Source organism: Hakea prostrata, chromosome 4 (assembly GCF_041222555.1).
Source record: "Hakea prostrata isolate BN-2017 chromosome 4, UWA_Hpros_2, whole genome shotgun sequence".
Taxonomy (NCBI): domain Eukaryota; kingdom Viridiplantae; phylum Streptophyta; class Magnoliopsida; order Proteales; family Proteaceae; genus Hakea; species Hakea prostrata.
Genome location: NC_142603.1, coordinates 11,362,462 through 11,386,631, shown reverse-complemented (window position 1 = coordinate 11,386,631; position 24,170 = coordinate 11,362,462). Strand labels below are relative to the sequence as shown.

The 24,170-nt window shown below is 37.0% G+C and overlaps 1 protein-coding gene across 3 annotated transcripts in view; it reads left to right on the top strand.

The window, feature by feature from the left end:
- Positions 1-1,289: 1,289 nt before the first annotated feature.
- Positions 1,290-24,170, top strand: part of LOC149017861 (vacuolar protein sorting-associated protein, putative (DUF1162)) — a 99,793-nt gene continuing 76,912 nt past the window's right edge. The window contains exons 1-10 of one of the 3 annotated variants that reach the window (XM_089152190.1): positions 1,290-1,524; positions 1,621-1,958; positions 2,097-2,193; positions 2,725-4,922; positions 5,551-5,665; positions 13,636-14,526; positions 14,864-15,194; positions 15,275-15,774; positions 16,216-16,342; positions 16,447-16,571. In XM_089152190.1, the coding sequence (XP_089008316.1) occupies positions 1,678-1,958; positions 2,097-2,193; positions 2,725-4,922; positions 5,551-5,665; positions 13,636-14,526; positions 14,864-15,194; positions 15,275-15,774; positions 16,216-16,342; positions 16,447-16,571 (4,665 nt within the window). In that variant the 5' untranslated portion in view covers positions 1,290-1,524; positions 1,621-1,677. Of the gene's footprint in view, positions 1,959-2,096; positions 2,194-2,724; positions 4,923-5,550; positions 5,666-13,635; positions 14,527-14,863; positions 15,195-15,274; positions 15,775-16,215; positions 16,343-16,446; positions 16,572-24,170 lie in introns of all 3 variants that reach the window. The other 2 variants (XM_089152191.1, XM_089152189.1) reach the window with 2 other exon arrangements.

Here is a 24,170-nt window from a genome sequence, read left to right as displayed (position 1 = left end):
CTTTTGGTAAGTCAACAATTATTTACATTGTTTTTTTTTTTCTAATGAAAATGTGAGATGCAGTCAATGACTTAGCTTGTTTTTATGATAACATTTTTAAGAAAATTAAATAATTTATTTACTAGATGACAATAATAAAAAAGAACGGACTCGTGGGATTAGACTTTAGAGTACTCAGAGTCAAAACTACGGCCTAGAGCAAGTTTAATATGAAGGTGAGTATTAAGGTTAAATCTATTGTAAAATCAGGATTAGGGTGAAGGACAATATCGATATCTGATTATGGCCGAAACCAAAGACAAAATTAGGTAGGAACAAGGCAAAAAAATTAAGGGGCAGGCAAGAATGGGTCGAGCAGCTAAACATATTTTGGTCTTGGCTTCAATACTAAAATCTTGATTTCAAGCCCTATTCGAAGTTAGTGCAAGACAAGGCAGGTTTAAGACCGCCAAACCTGCACCCCTACTGCATAGCCTTTGGTAGTTGGAGTCTAGACAAAATTGCAAAACAAGCCAAGCAACTCAATCCTAGTCGGGTTGGACGCAAGAGTTAAAGTATTTGTCAATATGTATAGGTATTGCAACTTGCAAGCTTGCGATACAATACAGGCCGATATGTATCTAAACTTTTGTTTTTCTAAATCATCTATTGTGTCTCTCAGTGTATTGGCCGATACGTATTGATAAAATGTGATACACACCGATACATAGCTACACGATGCGATACAAAATGATACATACCCATAAGTATAAATCTAGCTTAAAAGAGGGGAAAAACCTAACCTGATCTCCTGACAAGCTGCATCCTCTTGCATCTCTTACTATTTGTGACTAGCTCGTCCATTGACACTAAATCTTGTATATGGGGATAAACTTCCTATATTTGCACATCCGAAAACTTAGGAGAACTTAATATTTGGATTGAAGAATGTGTTATATCGAAAAAAACAACTTTCAAACATCTTAGGCTTTGGAGATACACTAAAAGATGCGAATTTGAACAAAGGTGTGAGGTGAAACCTTAAATCTTTAAAAGCATGAACTGCTTCAGGGCAATCTACAAGCCATGTGACTAGCAGTTGCAAGATAATGGGTTGGACATACAAACCTCTCAATTGAAATATGATTTTTTGTTCTTATGCTATTTTATTTATTTATAAAGATAAAGGGTACTATTTTATATTTAAATTAATTTATTTTCATACGGTTTCTATTCTATTATTCAACCATTGATATATAAAAATTCGATACGATATGATAGAAACTGAAACGTCTCTTAAGATCCATAGATTGGCGGTATGGGATGGTTTAAACTTTGGTTGGACGGACACGTAGTTATCGACTTCGGATCGGCAACTAACACCGACAGCGAACTATTCCCTTGGACCTTCGCAATTCCCATTTCAGCGCAGAGACCCTTACACTTGTAACACGCCAGATAGGCTAGCAGACCGACATACGGGCGAGACCATGAGAGGTTGCATTTCCTTCAAGGCGGTCACTTATCATAATCTTGCAAGATAACGTTTGACCTCCTTTCTTCTTTTCTGTTTCTTACCGCCATTTTCAACAACCGGCATCATCACCATACAATTCAATATCTGATTCACATTTGTCACAGAATATCAGTTTCTCTAATGGAAGAAGGACCCTGAATTTTCGAATCTGGTTTCTGGCAATGTTCTTCGACCACGCCGTCCGGTCGAAGCTCTGTTCTCTCTTGCGGCCATGGCTGCGAGAAGAACCAGAGTTGGAGCTCAAGCTAGGGCTCCTGCGATCACATGGGACTGTGGAAAACCTCCACTTCGACAATTCTGCTCTCAACCAGCTAATCGACGATTCTACATGCTTATCGTTCGAAAACGTTAGGGTTGGACAATTGACCATTGGGATTTCTTACTGGGCGGTTCCCGCCTTAACAGTCGATGTGCATGAGGTTGATATTACACTTTCAGTAAGGTGTGTTTTCTATACTTTAGTTTCTGTTGTTTGAGATGAAGATCTCTGATACCTCGTCTTCATAATGACTATTGCTCATTTATCCTGGGTTGACGGATTCCTTATCTATATTTTTTTTTTCTGTTTTTTGCTCCCAAGGAAACCGGTTGAGGATGCATGTTCGCGTCAGGTGCCGAACTCGACTGACTCATATACAAAGGAGAAGAATGAGATTCTTTCCGTCATTGATCCACAGGTATGTGAGTTCGATTGATTTGCATTCTTGATTTTGATGGCAGTTTTGGGATTTATGTATGTATATATATCCCTAGTTACCCTAGTTAGTGTGTTGGGAGAAGAAAAATGGGAAGGGAAATGACATTGATGATCCAGTTGAGCGTGGTGCTTGAGTTGAGAGACACTCACGGATTCCTCTATCTAATGCCAAAGCTGATTTAGCAGATTCGACGAATTTTTATGCTTCCTGTCAGAATAGTTTAAAAGCTTTCTACTGGCATTTGGGGTTTGGTCTACTCCAGGAGGTGATCCTTGATTATATGGTGACTTACACCTAGTCTACTACGGTTTTCATTATTCATGTCACCTCTTGGAGTAGGGGATTAAATTTTCTGTCTTTTGGTCTATAACTATATAATTCCTCAGCCAGACAGACATCCAAAAACACGGTTGGTTGCAGGTACCATGCATTCCAGCCAAGCAGAAGTATTGGATATAAAATGGTTTCATTTCTCAGAAAAGTTATTAATACATTTGTTATGAACTTCAGGGCTCTGCTTTGCATGAGAGCATTGGAAAGATCTGTGTCATTGGTTCTGCAAGAAATCAGCTTATCGATTCTCTTTTAAGTGTTATACTCAAACACTGTCAGTTACAAATGCATGATATTCATTTAGCAGTGCAATTGCCTGTCGTTGATGGAGCATGTTCATTGAAGATAAAGGAGATAAGTCTGGAAGGTCAGAGGTATGACCGTGCTTGTTTGCTTCGAGGACTTGTTGGTGCACTTTTTGTGTCTCAAAGGGACAGCTCTTTGGTTCTTAAAGGTAGAGGTTTGGAGATTGGAGTGAAGAGACAAGAGCATGTTAACTGTGTATTTTATTCCTGGAATCTTTTCACTTCTATTAGACTGATCAATCTTCAGGTTGTAGATGTTGAACTTTGTATACCGGAATTAAACTCTACATTTTCTCCAGCTGATCTTGCTATCCTTCTTGCTTTTGACATTTCATCTTCAAAAGCCCTTAAGCAGGCTAGAAATGGTAAGGAACTATGGAAATTAGCTGCAAGGAGAATTGGTTCTTTGACTTCAACTTCCTGGTTTTCCTTTAATAAGTTGGTTGGTTTTGCTGCCCTATGGTTACGTCATGTCCGTGCTTATGAGTCCTTGCTACTTCTAGTAGGATATTCTTCAGAGAAAATAGTGGAAAGATCTGCCATTAGGATGTCACAGGATGTAAAATTTGCGAGCTCTGTTAGACACCAGTGGAACATAATTTCTGAGATTGAGAAGGAGCTTCCTATTGAGGCTGTTGCACGGGTACGGAGAATAGCACGTCATAGAGCAGCATTGCATGTAAAACATGCTGAACATAGCACCTCTGAGTTACTAGGAAATATTTATACCAAATTCATCTCGTTTCTCTTGCTTTTTTGGAAAATATTATCCTGCCTGTTTTGTTCGATAAAAAAAATTATTTTATTGAGTAAGCTCTTAGATCAAGACCAACGAGAAGGACATTCTGAAGTTGTTTCTGAGGATTCCTCTTTCCAGCGTTGTTTCAGTTTATACCTTGGAAAAGTTTCATTTACTATCTCCCCCGCAAGTTCCTTTCACCTTCTTGAAACTGAAGCTTCAGGGTTGCATCCTCAAATATCTCAGTTTGAATTACTTTCATTCTGTCTGGCAACTGAAGTGTTGTTGTTGACTTATGCAACATGCAACATGAAGCAGTCTCTTTCCTTGGCTTGTGAGAATTTAAAAGTTATCCCCTTACAGTATTCTAGATTTCGCTTAATGAAAAATAAATTGAGAAAAGAAGCAAATCACTCTTTCAAAGAACATATAGTGGGGAGCATGGATGATTCAGGGGCAATCCTTTGGACTGAGCCAGCTGCACAGTTTGTTGTATCGGAAACTATGATTGATTCTGCCGATTCTACGTGTATGCGTTCTGCTGTTTTCTTGGAAAATCATGTAGAAGAACTGTGGGTAAAGTGGAAAAGAGGCAAAAAGATAGGGGGAAGTAACTCTGAGAATTTGAAGAACCCTTTTTTTATCTGTGAGATCAAAAGCTCTTTGACAAATCCAGGCTACAAGCAACCAGATTATGGCCTTCTGAAATGTGTTTTGACCATGGGAAAGTTAAACTGTCATTTGGGGTACTCATCTGTTTTGTCTATTGTTCTGCTACAACGGCAACTACAGCATTCTCTTCTTTTCACTAGTAGCAATGAGATGCCAAGGCCTTATCCACTTTCTGCTAGAATTGGTAATGAGTCAACAGAAAACAAATGGAAAGATTATTATAGATCCTGCAGTGGTGGGATGAAAATGTTTTTATCCAGGGTGATTCCGGAGAAAAACATAGAAGTTGGAGTGCTCATAGCTGGTGCTAATATCCGTTTATCATTGAAAGAAGTAGGTATGCTCAGTGGCAGAGAACAGTATGTCAGTCATGTTGCCACTCAAGACCTTGGTGATTTGTCACTTGGTTTAAATCTCCATGGCATTGAGCTTGCTGTTTGGCCAACATCTAGAGCTGAGTTGGGCCAACAGTTGAAGAGATCATTACCAGATATCCCAAAATCAGACCTGAATGATAGTTATATCTCGCAAGGGCAGTTTGTTCTTGATTTTTGCCTGAAAATTAACCATTTAAATGTTTACCTGGAGGAAATTGAGAAAAATCTGAAGTGTCAAGTATTTGTATTACCACAGTTAACCTTCCAGTGTTCATCCTGCAGGTAGGCATTCTGAAAATTCTGTTTCATTTCCTTCTCTACTTTGAAAACATGAAGACTTGATATGCACAATATTCTTTGGAAAATGGCATCTATATAGGTGTATTTAGAACTTGTAAGTTTCTTTTGATTGCCCTCATCGTAGCCCAAAAAGTTATTTAAGGTGGCTAAAAATGAAGTTTTGGAATAACTTGAATACATATCATCTGTCATTATTGTTGGCTGTCTCTTGTAATTTTCGATTGCACATATGAAATGACTGGATTTACCCTCCTCCCAAAAAAATATGTTTTGTAAAAATAACAAAAAAATAAATTTACAAATTATTTGAGACCTTATGGGATGTCGACAAGAAAATCTGATATCCATTTGATACTTATGCACATCCTCTGTCCCTGAAAGTTTTGGTATAACTTCATTTATTCACCCATGCATGTGCAGTAGAGTTTTTCATTCTCAGTTTTCTGATATACTTGTTTGTGAATTTTTTTAAAGCTTGTTTGATTTCTTTTTGATATATTTTCTTGCGTAATCCATACATTGCCTTCATCTAGAAGGTTTGTTGTCTTCATAGGAATCATGGTATATGAAATCTCTGTAGATTGTATGACATATGATGAATCCCTTGCAGGAACTTCTTTTATTCATTCACAACATCGTTTTCTGCTTTATCAGTGGCTTCATGTATGGTGATTACAGGGTTCACTGTTTCATCGTACTTTGATGAGCTGTCCATTTTCTTCAAGGTGAATCAATAATCTTACATCCCCTTCACGATATGATGTCACACTGTCATTATTCTCTTCCATTTACCACTACGATATAGGAAACTTCTTGTTTTCCTTCCTGATGCTTGAATGTTTCTCTTCTTTGTTTGTAATGCTTCCTCTCATTAGGACGCGTTGTTTTCAATTGTAATCTGTTTTGCAAGAAGGGTTATTTATATTCAGCAGAATTTTTATTTTTCATTGGTGAGTTTAGTTGTTGTATAAAGAAAGTGGGAGAAGATTCAGAGAGGGAATGTTCCTCCCTAAAAGGGGCAAAGAATTGCAAATTGATGTGAATTGGCAAAATATCGGTGCAGGAACTGACTGAGTTTAATGATCCCTTAGGTACTTCAGAGTAAACTAAGAATTACCTGTTAGCAAAAGCTGTGTAGTAACCATGGATCTCATGAGATGTCTTTTCGAGACCTCAGGACGAAACAGGAAGTGAGAAAAAAGATACAAAAAACTTGACCAAAATGTCGGTCAAGTTGAGATTTCGGTTTGGCGGAGATTTTAGTTCAACCAACCTCATTAAAGTCCCCAGCTCAATTGAGTCGAGTTCTCTGGATCTCACACTTCTTGCCACCTACAACTGATGCTTCTTCGAAGTTCCTCTTTTGCCCAATTTTTTGCCAAGAACTCAGCTAGAACACCTCATCCGTGTCACTAACTCCCCTCCTACTCCATCTATTACAAGGGTTGAGGGGTTTGACAACCAAAACTTCAAAAAGGAGCTGTCAAGCTGCTTAATGAGCAGCAGCATAATGCTCTGTTGCTTCTTAGTGCTTCAAGTCTTGTACTCCTGTGTGTTGTAACTTTGTCCATCATGTGAACGTTGTAATTTCGACATTGATTATGAACATGGGTAATGCACATTGTATTATAATTGCTTGAATTTTGAACATTAATGTATTCATAAATATTGAGTGATGTATACAACAGGTTTTATTAGTGTGTATATTCACTTCGGTTTCAAACTTGGGGTTGAAATAACACATTTATAGTCCCCCCTTCCAAAAAAAAAAAAAAAAAATCTGATTAAGGGGAACCTTAACCAAGGGATATAAAATAAATATTGCGAAAAGGAAGTAACGTAACTATAGATTAAGGGGAACCTTAACTAAAGAAAGGCATTATTGTAGGCAACTTTGATCAAGGACCCATGGGGAAGAGAAACAATAATAAAAATGCTGAAAATAAATCCTAAGTTAAGAATAGAAAAGGTAGATAGAAGTGGCAATTGGAAGAGGGGGGGGGGAGAGAAGACTATTGAAGAAGGGTATTTACTTGCATTGAAATCTTGAATAATGAAAAAAGAACTTGATCGATCTAAAATTGAACTGACCTAGCAACCAGATTTGGGCTTAGCCAAATCTAAAATTGCTAGACCTAGTGAAAGACAAATCCCACGAAGAACCTTGAACTTGAACAAAACTTGAATTTGTATTGATCAAAACTAATAGTTACACTTTCATAAATCAAAAGAGGTAAACAACTAAAAAGAACTAATGGCATTAAAGAGATTACAAGCAAAATTGAAACCTAAACATTGAATTTAATAATTGAAATCCACATTTAATAGAGAAAGAGAAGACCAGAAAAAAGCCATAAGAGAGTAGAAGTAATCTATGCCTTAGATTGGAGGGTTATTTATAGAGAGTTGGTGGAGGGAGTAAAAATAAGGAAAGAAATATAATAATAAGATTAATATTAATAATAACAATAGTAATATAGATTCAAAGGAGACAACCAAAAAAAAAAAAGAAGGAAATAAAAAATAGAAAAACTGCACGTGAGTGGAATGAGATGGAAAAATTTAGGAGAGAGAGAGAGAGAGAGAGAGAGAGACAGAGAGAGAGAGAGAGAGTTAAAAGAAAATGGAAAGTGGTCTACTTGAGGAAAAGAATTGGAAAAAAATAATAATAAGGAAAAAATGGAGAGTGGGAAGAGAGAGAAAGATATTTTAGGAAAGAAATAAAACTTTGATAAAATAGAATATGGAAGAATAGGAAGGATATCCACTCATATGAGGAGACAAAATCTCAATCTCCACAGCTTGTGGGGCCAATGCATACACTTGGCATTTTTTCTTTTCAAAAATACAATTCTAAATAATCTCAATCACTGATTATAATTTCCTTGTTTTGATGCCTAGGATATTCTTGGAGTGAAACGATCTGGCCTAAAATTGCATCTTGATTCTTTATCAACTTTCAGCCCATCATGCTTAGAGTGGGCCCCTTTTCGCAATTGAGAAATTAAATTGGACCTCTTTATGTGTAGAATTGCATGTATCATGGCATAAATTCCGAATATTCTCTAAGCTCCCAAAAAATCCCATGACTTGCAAGCAACAACGAAAACCCAAGGTAGCTCTATTCTAAGTGTGTAGAATGTATGCCTGATGCCCTAAGATTTCATACATAAATGTGCTCATCAGCATGCCTGCATGGGGTGCAACTGGGACGCATGGAAGAGGAAATATAATTTATTTTCCTCCTTGTAGGTTCATTATTGGCATAATTAAGAAGTTGAAGTGGGTATAATCAATTTTCAAAAATACTATTAAAAGGAAAAATGCAATATGTTTTTCAAAAACTATTTAAAGAAAAATTAATTTTAAAACCATTGACATCGGGCTTTTAATTTGACTATGCACTTGCATTCCATCTCAAGTTTTTTGAGCACCGAGTAATGGATACTTTTTTTGAGTGATACGGTACTCTTAGTTTAATATTCTTATTCCCAAAATAGCGTCCTAGGTTTTCTTAAGCTTTGGTCATTAATAATCTAGAGTAAAGAGTCAATAATCCAATATTCCAATGACAAGTGTCACCTCAAGCATAATGTCAAGGTGACAGATCATCTCCACACAACTAACGATCGTGTTGAATAAACAATCTTTGCCAATACACACATATATGTACCTCACATATGTAGTCATTCTTTGCCAATCACAGATATGTGTACTCACTTTGTGTCTTGTCATTGTCATGACTATGTATACCAAATGTAGTGACTAGAAGATAAGGGTTGCTCAACCCAATTGTCGTCATGATTATAAATTTAGTTTTAACACATGGACACAATGTCCATGGATTCCCGTGCCTCCAGAAGGGCTAAGATCCCTCACTTCCCCACCCCAAGTTGGCCTCAAGTGCCTCCGAAATCGAAGGTGTCTGTCGAGATCCGTGACTATAATGTCGCTAACCTGAAACTCATATGGACAACTCCACCAAACACAACCACCGATCAAGGTGTACCTACCTCCTAAGATCCAATCCATGGACACTCCCATCCTCCAATCCCGCCGGAGGAAACCCTCAAGCCTCTAGCCCCTCCAAACCTCCACCAAGCGACTACCTCCAATAACCTAACCCCACCCCGGATCTGACAACCTCCCAGGTCCTACCGAGAAGTCGTGTCCCAAAACGCCATGCAGACCATCACCGAGAAAAGCTCCTCTCACCCTCCCCGAGTAAGACACTAACCCCCCCAAGCTCAACCACTCTCCCCCACGGCTCACCCAACCCACACACCAACCCCAAGGCACCCACCCCGCAAGGGCACCACCGTGAGATCCCACCCGCCTCCCCACCAACTCCCACCCACACCAACCCTCATTCTATGGAATCCTAAGATATTAACCGGGACAAGAACACCAAGATACGATCGCAACAAGTAATAAATGATAAGTAAAGACGATCCACGGAGAATATATCCAATCAATGTAAAAATAAAATGATTAAATGAAATAACAAGGTGATGGTGTTTGTCTAACTAATTAACCAAAGACAGAAAAAAACTAAGAACTAAAATGTAGATTGAGCAATGAAGAAACAAGAGGACAAGGGAGAATCAAGCCCCCCCGAATAAAACACAAATACAAAGCAAACTACAACCCCAAGATAAACAAGAACGAAGAATGCAATAGGTACCAAACACATAAGCACATCCAAATCAACACAAACCAAAGAATGAATTAAGAATCAAAAACCCAACCAACAAGAAGAGGAAGACCACCCAACCTACAAAACACAACCAATTAAAGATGACCGACTCACACAACAACAAACACCTAACCAAACCAAAAAAATCATAACACACAAGAAAGACACAAAACGAAATAGTCAAAAACACAACAAAAAAAAGACAAAAAACAAAAAACAGAAGACAACAAAAAAGGAACAACCCAACACCAAGAACCCAAACAGAACAAACAAAAACCAAAAGACAAGACAAGAAAAGAAGAAAGAAAAAAACAAAAGAAACAACCAACCACAGAGCCACAAAACACAAAACCCACAAACCCACCCCCCCAACCCACACCAACCCCCCCAAAACAACAAAAGAAAAAAACCCCGAAAACAAAACCACAAACAAAAACCACAAACCCCAACATAATATCCAAAACGACAACAAACAACACAACAAAGAAGACATCTATAAATCCACCTACATCAAGAAGAAAAACAAATCATCCAAAAAGAAGGGAAATCACAAGACAAAAAGAAAAACAAAAGCAACATGTGAGACAAAAAGACAACACTAAGAATACTATCACTAAAACAAAGACAAAATATCAAATCAAGCCACTCAAGTATAAAAGTTAAAATTTAAATCAGAGTTATCACTTTTCCACAGGGAAGGCCATTAACTCTATTTGGCTTTTAGAGAGAATGGTCATGGTTTTTGAGATCTTGATCTGGTACCTCTATTTGTGATTTGGTAGGTAAGTTGGTGTTTCATACTAGGATTTTTCACTTATTGTGGGAATGCAACTCTGGGAGATGGTCATCCAACTCTTGATCTCTCAACTCGATTTGGAAAGCCATCTACTTTGATGTTTTTACTAGACTTTAGATGCTTCCCCTCCCTCTAATTCCCAGAGGAACATATTGATTGTTAGTCTTGGATCTTCCTACTTGCCTTATAGTCAAGCTTCAAAATTTCGGTTTTGAGGCTGGTCAAAGGGTTGAAATCTTGATCAACTCAGTTGAAACTTGGAAATTTCATCAGCAAGTTCCAATGAGTGGTTTCGGGTATCTTTCGATGGATTTTTGACTTGGGTATTTGCATCACCCTATTTAAGCATAAACAACACAATGGAACCTGTTTTTTACCGCAACGGAAAGTACTCATTCATATACTATCATTTGTAGGACATGCGTGTCCGTTTCCGACAAATGTAAAACTTATATATTGAAACAAATTACATAAGTACTTTAAATGTTCTGTAGAAATACAATAACCACAAATTAAATAACCAAAAAGAAAGTAGACAATTTTGTTGACACCTCCACTCAAATGCAAGATGAGTTCCTCGGTGGATCCATCCCACGAGTCATGTATCACACTGCATTTGTCTGACCCTCAAAGTAAATAACATAAAAATCATCATAAAAATCCACACCAATAATTACATACATACTTGTACAGTTGTACTAATATTTTCCTGTTTTTGAGTATAAAACAGAAAATAGTTAGTAATAATTACAAAAATCATCTTTATATAATTAAAATAAATAATTATCAACTGAAAATTAAATTAGACACCATCACTCGATAATCACTCCCATCACAACGTAGATCGAGTGATGGTGTCTTAGATGCATACATCATGTGTTGTAATTTTTTCTTTTTCTTTTCAAAATACATAATTTGGAAACTATTTTTTAAAACCAGAAAAGAAATAGTAGCACTCATCCCCCAAAAAAAAAAATTAACAACACACAACCATAGATCGACGTCCTAAACTAAACATGTTCAAAGCAATCCAACATGATTTAAGCCGTCAAAGAAGAAAAAAATAAACAAGGGAGTTTCGGACATACCTTGTTTTGGATCTTGAAAAATCTTAAAAGAAGCAGCAAATGGGGTGATGAAGGACAAAGGAAACCTCAAATTTTAGTGAAAAACAGGTGAAGGGGTAAATGAGCAGAAGATAACGCTGGAAGGTTGACAATGTCGTGTGAGTTTTGTGAAATATCATAGGTATCGATCGAGATTTGGGAACTTTTATAAGAAATGGTTCAAAATGGTCCACCTTGGTCGATGCCCCTCGAGCTGGTTCATCCCAATTGATATTTTGACCGTGATGGACCGATACTTGAGCTAAAAATTTTTCCCCGTTTGTTTTGTCTCAGAAATTTTGGTTGTTTCAGTTGAGACTTGAACATTCCTTCTAGTCAGATATAACCTCCCCTTCTTCTCCATGTTTGACCCGTGGTCCAGCTAGTAGCTCCTAGGACCAAGTTGGTTGCTCTCCCCACCCCCACACTAACGTTCAAATGAAAAAGAAAACAGCCCAACAACAACAAACCCCCGGAAAACACCCCCACAAGGGAAGAACACAAAAGAAAGCACGCCAAAAGAATAAAAAAGGCAACCCAAGAAACAACAGCAAAACAAACAAAAAAAGGAGGGACCACAACAGAGGAAACAACACAAAAACCGAGGAACAAACAAAACAAAAGAAAAAAGAAAAGAACAAAGAGAAAGGGAAAACAAAAAGAGTCAAATAGTCAAAACACATTGGAATAAGAAAAAAAACCCATTGGGCTAAAAAAAAAAGAACCAGGGAGATAACGAAAAGAGCAAAAAGAAAAGAAATGGGTATTTGAGATTGAAAAAATAAGAGACACACGGAGGAGCAACGGAGGGGGCATTAGTAATGTTGACAAAATTAAAGGTTGGAATAGTAATTTTAAAAAGTACAGGGGATAAATTAGTAATAAAATCAAAGTACAAGGGGGCAACAGTAATTATCCCTAAAATGAATGCATTAAATTAAGGAACATAAATGTTTAATTGCACTGAAATTGGATTAGATGGACACATACATCCATCAAAGATTATGTGAGATCTCTAAGTGGCAAGAACTTGGTTAAGGCAACTGAGGTAGAAAAAGTTACTTTGTTTTTTATCCTCAAACATTACCCATTGGTAGATTTGTAATTGTCAAGGAATTTTAAACCTCACCCTTTAATTGGTTGGGAGGGTATTTGTTCGATGTTGAGATGTAGTAATTAGTCTTTTATCCTTCTTGCTTCTTTGAAGATTTTATGTTTGCCCCTTGTTAGTGTTCAGTCTTATTAAATCCAAAGTTATATTCTGTCTAATTAGTCTTTTTCTTTATTTTTTTTAATATCATTCTTGCTTCTTTCAAGTTTTTATGTCTGCCCCTTGTTTGTGTTCAGTCTTATTAAATCCAAAGTTAAATTCTTCTTGCTTGGTAAAAGTGTGAGATCAAGATTCAAAAGCTCGCTGACTATTGCCAACGTGAGCAAAAATATTCTTGCGACTTTGGTATTGATCATGACATGTTTGATGCTAAAGGCTTCTTGCTTGAATTCCTTATTATAAGTGTAAAACTCACTATTCTGCATATGCTTTTGCTCTCTGATTCATTATTCAGCACTTCTATTCATCTCAGCTGTTTGTGGCGTGTTCAATTGGATTCCTTATTTTCCCTTAGGCCTATTTGATTTTCTACTGGGGTTATCGATTTCAAAGCTGCATTTTTTTTTCCTGCTTTGTAAATGCTAATGCTTTTTTTTTTTTGGTTGGGTGGGGTTGGTTTGGGAGGGTTGGTCTTGCTTTGTTAAAAAAATTAGCTTCTTAATATACTGGTTTCTATTTTTCTGGTACAGTATAAACATAACTTGTCATGACCTGGGTTTTGTTTTGCCAATTTATTTTGTTCCTTACTTCCTTTCCCTTTCTTTTACCAATATTGGGAAGAAAACTAATGGCAGTTTTCAGTTCCCTTGCTGCATCTGTACATATAGATATTTGTGATGGTTGAGTTTCTTTCATAGATTTTCTGAGACAAGAATATGTTCAGTTAGCATAGGCAAAGCTTGCATTTGTCCATTACTCTAATCCAGTTTATGGTTAATGGCTACCTCCCCCCCCCCCAAAAAAAAAAAAAAAAAAAAAAAAAACAGGTTGTTGAGGATATGTTTGCTGCAGTAGCTCATACTTTTAAAAATCCTGACTCTGATGGTGGCGCTAAGTATCATGAATTTATGCAGAGAGATCTTGAATCTTCTGAACTGGAACCAAATAGAGATGAAACAACCTCAGAAGGAAAGGGTGTCCCCCTCGTTCTTAAGAGCACAGAATTTTATGTTAATATGGCTGTTAGGTTGCAGTCACTCGATCTTCTTCTGCATGACTCTAGGAGAAACAGTACTATTGATAATTTTATGAAAAACCATGGTATTTCTGGTTATAAAAAGATGACCTTGCACGAGTTAGCTGAACGTGGCATTGCATGTCATTTAAAGCAATCATGCATTCAAATATACTGGGAAGAAGGAAAACTGGAAGTTCTTACTGAATTGGAAGGAGTCCAGTCTGTTATTTTCCAATTCTGGAGTGAGCTGGGACATTTTAATAATCTTTCTGAGCTGGAAGATTTTCTTCATCAATCTCCCCACTGTTCGTATGAATTTTTGCTTTCCAACGGCTCGTTAAATTTATGTGCTACCTCTGATGTGAATGCCTCATCCTTGGGAAGAGTTGAAGATTCACTTGAAAGATCATTTTCTGATGCTGAAGGCTCTTGTGTAATGCAGAGTTCTCGTATGGAACTTGTTAGTGGAAGGTCAAATGTCCATTCCTCTACTTCTAATTATAAAGAACGCAGTCGGTTGATTACTTCAAACGGTCAAGCTGCATCACCAAATCTCCAGTTACTCATGACTGTTGAACTTGGCGAGGTTTTTATGTTAGAATTTGCTTTAAAGAAATATCTTGGAGCACATAAACCAAGCAAGCTTTTCTCTTCACTTTCTGTCTGTGGAGAATTCCATTCGGTCTTATGGAAGATCCAGGTGCTTATACAATCCTAAAGCACATAGTAATTTTTGTGTTAATCTTTGTGCTGCCTTTCAGTTTTTATTGGGCGATATGCTATCAGCTTCCTGCCTCTCTCTTTTTTCTCTTTTCCTCATGCCCCACGTTTACTCATGGAGATCACTGTAACTTTCATTGAGTGTCTTTTAGGTGTATTCTAGATCACCCACTTTATTAACCCCCTTCCCCCACCCTCCCACCAAAAAAAAAAAAAAAAAAAGAAAAGAAAAAAAAAAGTTGTGATTTTTTATCATGTTGAAGATTTGAGCTGCTTTGTGCTTCTATTGAGAATGAAACATGATCTTCTGTGGACAGGGTGGTCAAGTGCTCCTTGACACTATGGCATTGTCTACATTTATTCGTTGTGTCACTTCTTACTATCAGTGCATCACGGGTCTCTCTCCAATGGTGAAATCACGTCTGAACAGTTCGTCAGTGAAGCATTATAATAGAATTGAACCTGGAAACAGCATTGGTAGAGTGAGAACTTGTCCTATACAAGCAAATGCCGAAGGCATAGTATCCCCAGTATTGTTGTCTGAGACATGCAATACATCCCCTGAGACGAAATGGGAGCTGTTGAAGGCTTTTACGATAAGAATTTCTGAGTTTTATCTTGTGTTTATTGCTGTTGATGAATCTTCTGGTATGCATCTTTTCTCTAATTTATGGGTGAATCTTGTTGTGTGCATCAGGTATTTTAGCATGCTAATTCTGCTTTCGCAGGTGGAGTTTGGGAACTTGTATTAGAAGCTGATTTTCATTTGAACCTTGAATATGTGAACTTGAGAAGAAAAATATTATTTGATTTATCCCGTTTGACGATCAGTTCCCTGCGTGTTGGTGAAAATTTTGGGGATCAAAGGCTGGAGGAGTTCGAAATTTCCCATTTTCCATTTGCTTCATCTAGTTTTCTATCTCATTCTGTGTCTGATGATCCTGCTCTAGAATTTCATCACTCGCAGAACAGCCTACAAGTTTTTGATGAAGCCAGTTCTTCAGGTTCCACTATTCCTCCAAGAGAATCTTCAGAGAACACTTTAGGCCATTTGTCTCCATTAATCAATCATATGAATAATTGGATCTTGGAACATGCAAAATCTTCCCTTTTGGTTGAGAAGGCAGTGACTGGGGATGAAGCAGGTCATCCGTGCTTGAAACATGATTGGGTCGGACATGGTTCGGTTTCTGGTTTTGATTTTACAATCTCTTTGTCGGATGTCCAGGTGAGCTATGCTTTACTGTCTATCTTCCTTTTTCTCACAATGATTTTCCCGTAGATCAGGTGATAGGTTCTCTGACTATAAAAGCTGAGCGGCCATACATTTTGTAATAAGCTAACTGGCTGCTGCCCTGCTCATATTATTTATTTCACTAATTTGTTGGTTGGAAAGATTCATGCCTATTGTCATTGTACTTCAACCTTTTTGTTTTAATCCTTCTGATCTCACAAATTCCTTCATTCTGCTTTTCAGTATTTCTTTTGCTTGTGCTTAAGTGTCCATCAATCAATACCTTATATAATGGAACAAAAATTTGTTGCATGAGGCCATTCTATTTTTTCATTTTGAGAATGCCATTTAGAAAAAGATACTTAATTTTCTGAGTATGTTGGGTAGCTAAGCTGTATCTTACTCTTTATGGCTCCCTTACTTTCATTTCCTCAGATGCTGATCTCAGTTCTATCACCCTTATTGGGGGTTTTCAGTGGTGAGACTGCTGGTGATGTGGAAGAAGAGTGTTGGTCCCAGGACTTAGCACAGGAAAATAGCTTTGGAGATGTAATTCCTGATGGTATTTGGCTTATGTACATCTTTCCATTTGAGTTCATAATTCATGTCCTTGTTTTCAGACTTGGAAGACCTTTAGCCAAATTAAAGGGTCATGGATTTTAACAGGAGCTGTTGTTGCAATCCAAGATGTCCACCAACATATGTATTTTGCAGTTGAAGCTGTGGTAAACAAGTACCAATTGGTTGGCGTTCTCCATTATTCTCTTGTTGGGGACAGGGCTTTTTTCAGGGTAGGTTTCCACTCCATCACATTGCATTCAACTCAATAGTGTTCTTGACAGCACAGTTTTTGATCATGTACTCATATATTTCTGTCCTCTGGGGACCAAGGTGATTTACCAATTCATTTCTTTTGAGTGATTTTTCCATATTATATAAAAAATGATACATGCTATCCTGAACAATATCAAATCTATTGCAAAACTATGATTTGTTTTCGAGTCTATCGTAACTACCTGTGTGTGTAGCACAGACTATGAGCTGCAGTTCCACAGTAGCCTTGTAATGCTGAAATCCAAAGTTAACCCTAATAAGGTTTAGGGCTAGAACTTGTGATGCAGTTTCAGACCGGTTCAATCCATTTTGGTCCAAATCCAGAAAGAACCAGTGCTGTGGAGTTTGGTTGTTATGTTGGTGAAGCCTGTGGGCTGGTGTGTTAGTGTGAGCAATCTCTTCCCTTGGCCTTCTCTTATGTGATATCTGTCTTCCTCCCCTTCCTATTTTTCTTATTCTCCTTCCATTACAGCCGACCATTGCACTCCTATATTAGGCCTGCATCAACTCCATAAGTAATTTGGACAGAATGTATGGTAGAACAGTTGTGCAAACAGGATTTAGCAGAAAAAAAGCTTTGGATATAGAATAGGTTGAAAACAGTACCAAAGAACTCAGAAAAAATTGAGAACACAACTTAGGTAATTACTGTAATTTGGGAAAAAAATTGAATTGTTCTGGATATCAAGAAATGTACCATAATAGAGGAATTTGTCTCCATCTCCATCATGGTTAACTTTTTCCTAGACTTGGACTGGATCTCTGTTTCGTATTTAGAGAGTATACTCTTACATAAGTCTTAAAGCATCAGTATCAAGTATTGTATTGCTCAGGTGATTTTAAGAGATGCATTGTCTCTTATTGAGTATTTTATTGTACTTTGGTGCAATCCGATATGAGCCCTTAATTAAAAAAAAGAGAGAGGTATCAGCTATATTCAATTGACGTATTGGCTAGTATTGTATCCTATCGTGGGATATTTAAAACCATGCTTCTACTTTTCCATTTTCTTGCTGTACACCATACTCCTTAGTCCTTACATTATTTAGTTGTTACTCTTTTGGTTTACACTTTTAGTGGTAGAGTGACTGTAAGAGCAATAACTCTGCTCTGTTGCAGTATCTTCTCCTTCTTCCTCCTCTCTTCCTTCTTCTATTCCAACTACCAATTACAGGTTTTGGGTTTTTCACATGGTAGCAGAGCTGTAACCAGTATAATTTTCTCTCTTTGATTGGCATTTTGAGATCATTTTGGGTTTCTGATTTCAGTAAGGAAACTCTAGTTCATATTCATATTGATTCAGTGAAGATTTGCACCTTTGTGGCTGAAGATTGAAGCAAGGTTTGAGGTCTTGGTTTCGGGCATGGTTTCAGTCAGGCCCAGCATTGAGTTGTGTTGGTGAGATTCTGAGGTCTCAGGCTCTCAGCTGTGTCGGTGTATATATGTAAATTTTTCTGAAAGTTGCAGGCTTGCCCTTTTAGGCCCAGCATAGTGGGCCGTTGAATGTTCAGAAAACTAAATTAAGACAGTAATTGACTTTGGGCTATAGTTGGCAGTTGACAACATATAACTGCATTGATATGGGTAATTTCACACAAATGATGTGTTGTTTGCTTAGTATTAGAACACATAATTCAAGTGTTAAAAGACCTGACTGAGCAGCATTAGGAATGAAATCATATGAAATTATGAACCATGAATATATTGTACATTAAACATTATTTGGTATAAAGAGTTAAAGACTGACAATATGTGTTGCTTGTATCTCAAGATATTACGCAAGTATACGTATCGCAATCAAGTAATAAATGATAAGTAAAGTATCGATCCCACGGAGAATTATATCCTTAACTTTCAATGTAAAAGTAAAATTGATTTAAATGAAATTAACAAGGTTGATTGATGATTGACTAACTAAATAACCAAATGACTGGTAAAGACAACTAAGGAACTAAAATGTAGATTAAGCAATGGAAGAAACTTAATGAGTGACAAGTGTGTTAGGAATCAAGTTTTCCTTCCCTTGAATTTTATAATACAAATACTAAAGCAATACTACAACCCCAAGATAAATCAAGAACTTGGAATGAATGGCAATATGGTATTTTCCAATACACATAAGCTAGCATCCTAAATCAACATCAGCATATTCCTATGAAGAATTGAATTAAGAATGCAATTTAAACCCAATCCAATCAATGGTAATGTGAGGTAATTGGGTATTCCTACCCAACCTACTAATTAACACAACCTAATTAAAGATAATGCTAACTCACACAATTCAACAAACACCTAGACTCCATTAATTTTCTAATTAATGAAATCATAACATTCATTCAAGAAAGATCATTCAAGAACTGAAATTAGTCAATATAACATGCTGAATTCATTAATAATAAAGTGGATTGCAATAAAACTAAAGAACACATGATTAGTTACATATCAAAATCCAGGTTTAGGTACTACTATCATCCCAACACAGCTAAGATTTAGCCCATAACAAAATTCAAATGCATAAAACCAAGTATAGTTGACATGAGACTAGAAAGTAAGAAGATAGAGTTATAAAAACAAGAAGAAACTAATGCTTCAATGCTTCCACATGAGCTCCAGCTTTCTTCTCCAGCAAATCAGCAACTCCAGCAGCTCCTTGCTTCCACAAGAGCTCCAACATTCGTTCTCTACCTCCTTGCCTTAGCCGAGTACTCTCTTGCCTCCCTTAGCCCAATGTGTCTCATTCCTCTCCTTTGCCCCCCTTCTCTTTCTTCCAAAAATGTCTTCAATCATTAGGTTAGATTCTGGCCATAGGATTAGAACTTTCCTCCTGAGATCAAGGGCTGAGAACAATTATATATTTACAGGAATCATGTCCTCTTAAGTTAGCCCCTTCTGGTCATTTCCACCTGTATAGGATCTAAGAATATTCTGCTCCGTTTTGCTGCAGCAACTTCATAGCAAGGTTAGGGGAAAGCTTCTTCTCCTATTATGGCTCTTTACCTACATTTTTCAAAAGAAAGAGAAACAATCAAATTCATCCACAAATCTTAAGAGAAATTCATGTAAAGGTGATAATAATGAGCTAAACAAGATTCAACATGTTAAGACTAAATAAGACTACATCTAATGAATACTATCACTAAAACCAAGACAAAATGCTCTTAAATCAAGCCATCTCAAGTATAAAGTTACCAATCTTAACTCTATTTCATAGAGTTATCAATATGACATATACAGGAGTGAAGTAGTGAACAATACAAGCCACAAGTTTGACTAACTTAGTATTGGACCAAGTGCTGGCTGGATCTAATGATTTAAAATCACTAAAATATTGCTGATATGGAATCTTAGTCATAACTGGTGCTCCTCGTGCCATATCTGTATGGTTCTTTATGCTACTGCTTTCCATACATACCTCCCTCCATCCTCGTGCCTTCAGGACTATCAATCAAGCTCCTAACACTAATGTCCGTGGACTCCGCTGTGTCACTCTCCTCAGGTTGTTGTATGAAGTGGTGATGCCAGACTCTCGAGTAGCCTTCAGTCTCTATGTTTGGGGGCACATGCACCATGGATCTCACCCTGTTTGGCATGAACATACTGAGTCTTGATGTAAAGCACACTGAATCCAGCGTATCAATCTCCTCAGGCTATTGTCTCTTTTGTATCGCAATGTATCGGCTGGTACAGCTATATATAATACGATAACAGTGATTCCTTTTACAAGCTGAATAGTTTTAAGATTTGAATTTGAAGAAGCCCAGTTTATTTTGACTTAAATTATGTATCAGTAATACATTAGCAGATACGGCATGATACATATCGATGCATTGCAACATGTATTGCAAATTCGCGATGACGTAAAACCCAGGTCCAGCTTCTGTTTCTCATTACACTCGACAGTGGCAGAAAAAACTGCAAGGAATCACTTCAAAAATCCTCTATCTCACCATGTTTTTGTTGATCTCTCCACAAAATTTTGTTGGGGGCTTCGCATTTGGCTTTTGTTTTGGTGCTATTGCTCAAGAAACAACAACATTTTGTGGATCAAACAGCATCATTCAGAGATTTGAAGTGTTTTTTGAGAAAATAGGTATGAACTTTCAAAAACTTGAACATATGGCTTTTGTTAGAATTTCAACACTTGTAATCAGCCTAGGGACTGAAAGGAAACTCAGAAAGAAGAAGAGGAAGACGGGAGAGAGCTTGCATGTGTGTTTTGGCTCTCCTCTAGTACTTTATTTATAATGTAAAATCAAGCCTTAGTTTAAGAAAGTTTCCTAAGTTGAGTTAGAGTAAAAAGAAAATTACATATGGCATAGAATCTCCCAAATCTACTAAAAAGGAGACTATTGTAGGGATTTTACTTGTCAACCAAGCAATAAGAAAAATAGAAAGTAACCACAATAAAAAGCAACTAAAATAGAAAGTAACTAAAATTGAAACAAAAGGAAAAGAGGAAGTATCTGAAAAGGAAAATCTAGGCTGCAGATCCAAAACTTGTGCACCAAGGCAGCAGCTCCAAGACTTGTGCGCCAAGGCAGCGTCTCCCTAGCTTGCGCAAATCTCAACAGCTTGAACATCCCCGAGACTCTTCGTGGTATTAAAGGCAGCTAGACATATAAGAAACCTCATCTTTGTTAACTTGTAACAATTTCAGTATAACGCATTTGTCATAGTACTTCATTTAAGTCTTTATGCATATTATAGACTTAAAGTTACTATTTGTTAGCTGTATCGATTGATATTGTTCAAATTTGACCATTTCCATGCATTTTTGCACCCATCGATACGTATTTGCAAATTGAACCCCCCCCCAAAAAAAAAGATACGTATCTGCAATACAATATGATATGAGGAACGTCACTCAAAATCACCTGACTGATACACTGGCAATATGCAATTCTTTAAACCTTGATCCCGTAAGTCATTATGCTCTGATACTATGTTGAATTTGGAGACACCACTTCGTTTTCGTTTAATGCAGAAGTATGTAGTATTAAACTTAAAAGGATAAAACCTCAAGGGCGGTTTTTCCTTTTTGCACTTTTTATTCAATGACAACAAGCAATTATGAGAAATGAGATTTTGGTCTGAGATCTTGCCTTGTATTACTCTATTCGTCAATTGGATCATGGATTGTTGTCGTTTGAAACTTGTGTATTAGTGTTCGATGGAGAAGTGTCTGGGTTAGTATGGGCATTGTGGCAGCTTTGGCAATGACAGAGTGAGTTTGTATCACAGATAGGTCATTCTTGGTATGGATATAGTGTTTGGAAGATGGTTGAAACAACAGTTGAACCCCTTGTTCAATAAAAATGCTTATATCATAGGTTCACACAGTATAGTGTGTTTAGTCCGAATTTTGGAAGGCTTAGTGGGAGAAATGGTACAAGTTTTTACATATAAATTGTTGTTTGTCAAATCATAGTTCTAATGCAACTGGTTTCATTTCATCCGTGTGGAGGAGTTATTCTTGTGTAATTGCAAAAACAGAGCAAATTGGGAATGCATATGAGGTTAAGGTGGCTAATGAAATTAATGTATGTCATGGCAATTCTTGTCTTGTTATTAGAAAACTACTCATGTTCCCTCACTACAATGTGGCGATTATAAGCATTGCAAACAGAAAATGCACATTGTTGCCATTGGGTGATGAGTGAATTTGATCCAGCTTGTCATAGTTTATGTCAGTAGTCGGTAACATTTTCATGATGTTGTATTTTTGGGATATGGTAGACTGTGGTTGTAAAACTTGATGAGGAGCTTCCACAAAGCGATTATTTTAGGTAACTTGGATCAATCATAAATAGAAAAGACAATATAGAGGACGATGTTTCCTAAAGAATTAAAATTGGATGCATGAAGTGGAAAGGTGTACCAGGTCTTGTATGATCGACATATTTCTTTAAAGCTTGAAGGAAAATCCTGTAGGACCATTATATGACCAACTATGATGTATGGTGAAAAGTATTGCGCCTAAGAAGAATCATATAGATCAACTAATGAAGTATTGTATTTGATTGATCAAAACAGTAGTCAAACAAGACCTTTCACAGGGAATCAATTTCAGATTTGATAGAGTTAAGATGAAACAGAATTCAGATGTGAAAGAGGGCTGAGACTAGAGTGGTATTATAAGGATAATAGCATAACAATACGGGCTGAATAGATCTTCAAAATAGGGGCAGAACTATGATGAAAAAATTGAAAGGACAATATGAGGGAATTGATAATAGCAATTTAACACCTGGGCTTCACACCTCAAGGTGGATTGATTGGATTGAACACCAACCTACCTTGATCAAACACAAGGATTCTCCATAAAGAAGGAATGCTAACAAAGCAATTTGATTTCAATTGATTAGTTGTGTCCTCACCTGTTACATAAGTCTCTTTATATAGCATTCTAAAGAGACATAAACATTAATGGTAACATCCAACTACTAGCTAACACCACCTACCTATTAATAACTCAACTACTACCTAACTCTTAACATAGGAAAACTCCTTTGACAATGAGTTCTTTTATTTTCAAAGCACAACCCATTTTATTGACTTTTCAAGAACTAGACTTGGGCTTAGGTCTAGACCACGGAGATCAAAATATGTGGGTTGACTTCTCCCACCAAAGTAATCCAAGCCCATGAAACCATGGCTTGATTTTAACCCACTAAAACAGTCCTAGCCCATGAAAGCCATGGGCCGATTTGGGTGATAGCTTTAGGCTTTTGATGGGCTTGACCCATTGGGCTTTTCTTTCTTATATATGCCTTCAATTTTGCATCATCAACTCAGTCTAGCAAAAATGGAATGCTAAGATGGATGAGTGGCAAAACTAGGAAGGATAAGGTAAGATAATGATCATGTTAGAGCCGGTCTAAGAGTAGCTTCGATAAGTGATAACCTATAAGAAGAAAGTCGATTAAGGTAATATGGCCACGTCCAACAAAGGCCTTCAAATGCCCCTGTACGAAGACATGACTTTATCCAGATTGAAGGAATTAGAAGGAATAGGGGCATACCTAAGATAACCTTAGGAGAAGTGGTGATAAAGGGCATGCATAGCTTAGGCCTTGTATCTAGTAAGGCTTTAAATAGAGTTGATTGGAAGGCAATGATCTATGTAGCCAACTCCATTTAGTTGGGATGAGTCTAGTGGTTGTTGAATACGGTGGTGTCTATGACAAATGTTGTTCAATGTACTTGGGTGTCTATTATGTATTGTTCATTGTACTTTGTAGTTTTTACTCCAAGTCCTTAACTATTTCTTAAATTATGATTCTGTATTATGTGCCTTCATCCATTGTTGCATTACTCACTGGTTTTATTTTCTCATTATGTCTTGTTGCACTTCAAAACAATTTGAATAGAAAAAAATTATATTAGGAGTTGACATTTATTGCCAACCAAGGGTGGAAATCCAGAGCACAAATAGTTTTTCCCATTTTTTTTTTTTTTGGGGGGGGGGGGAGGGAGGTTTGGTTTCTTTCTTTTCCTATTATTTGGAAACTTAGATATGTTATTAGGCCTAAAACAAAATTCTCTTAAAGTTTTGG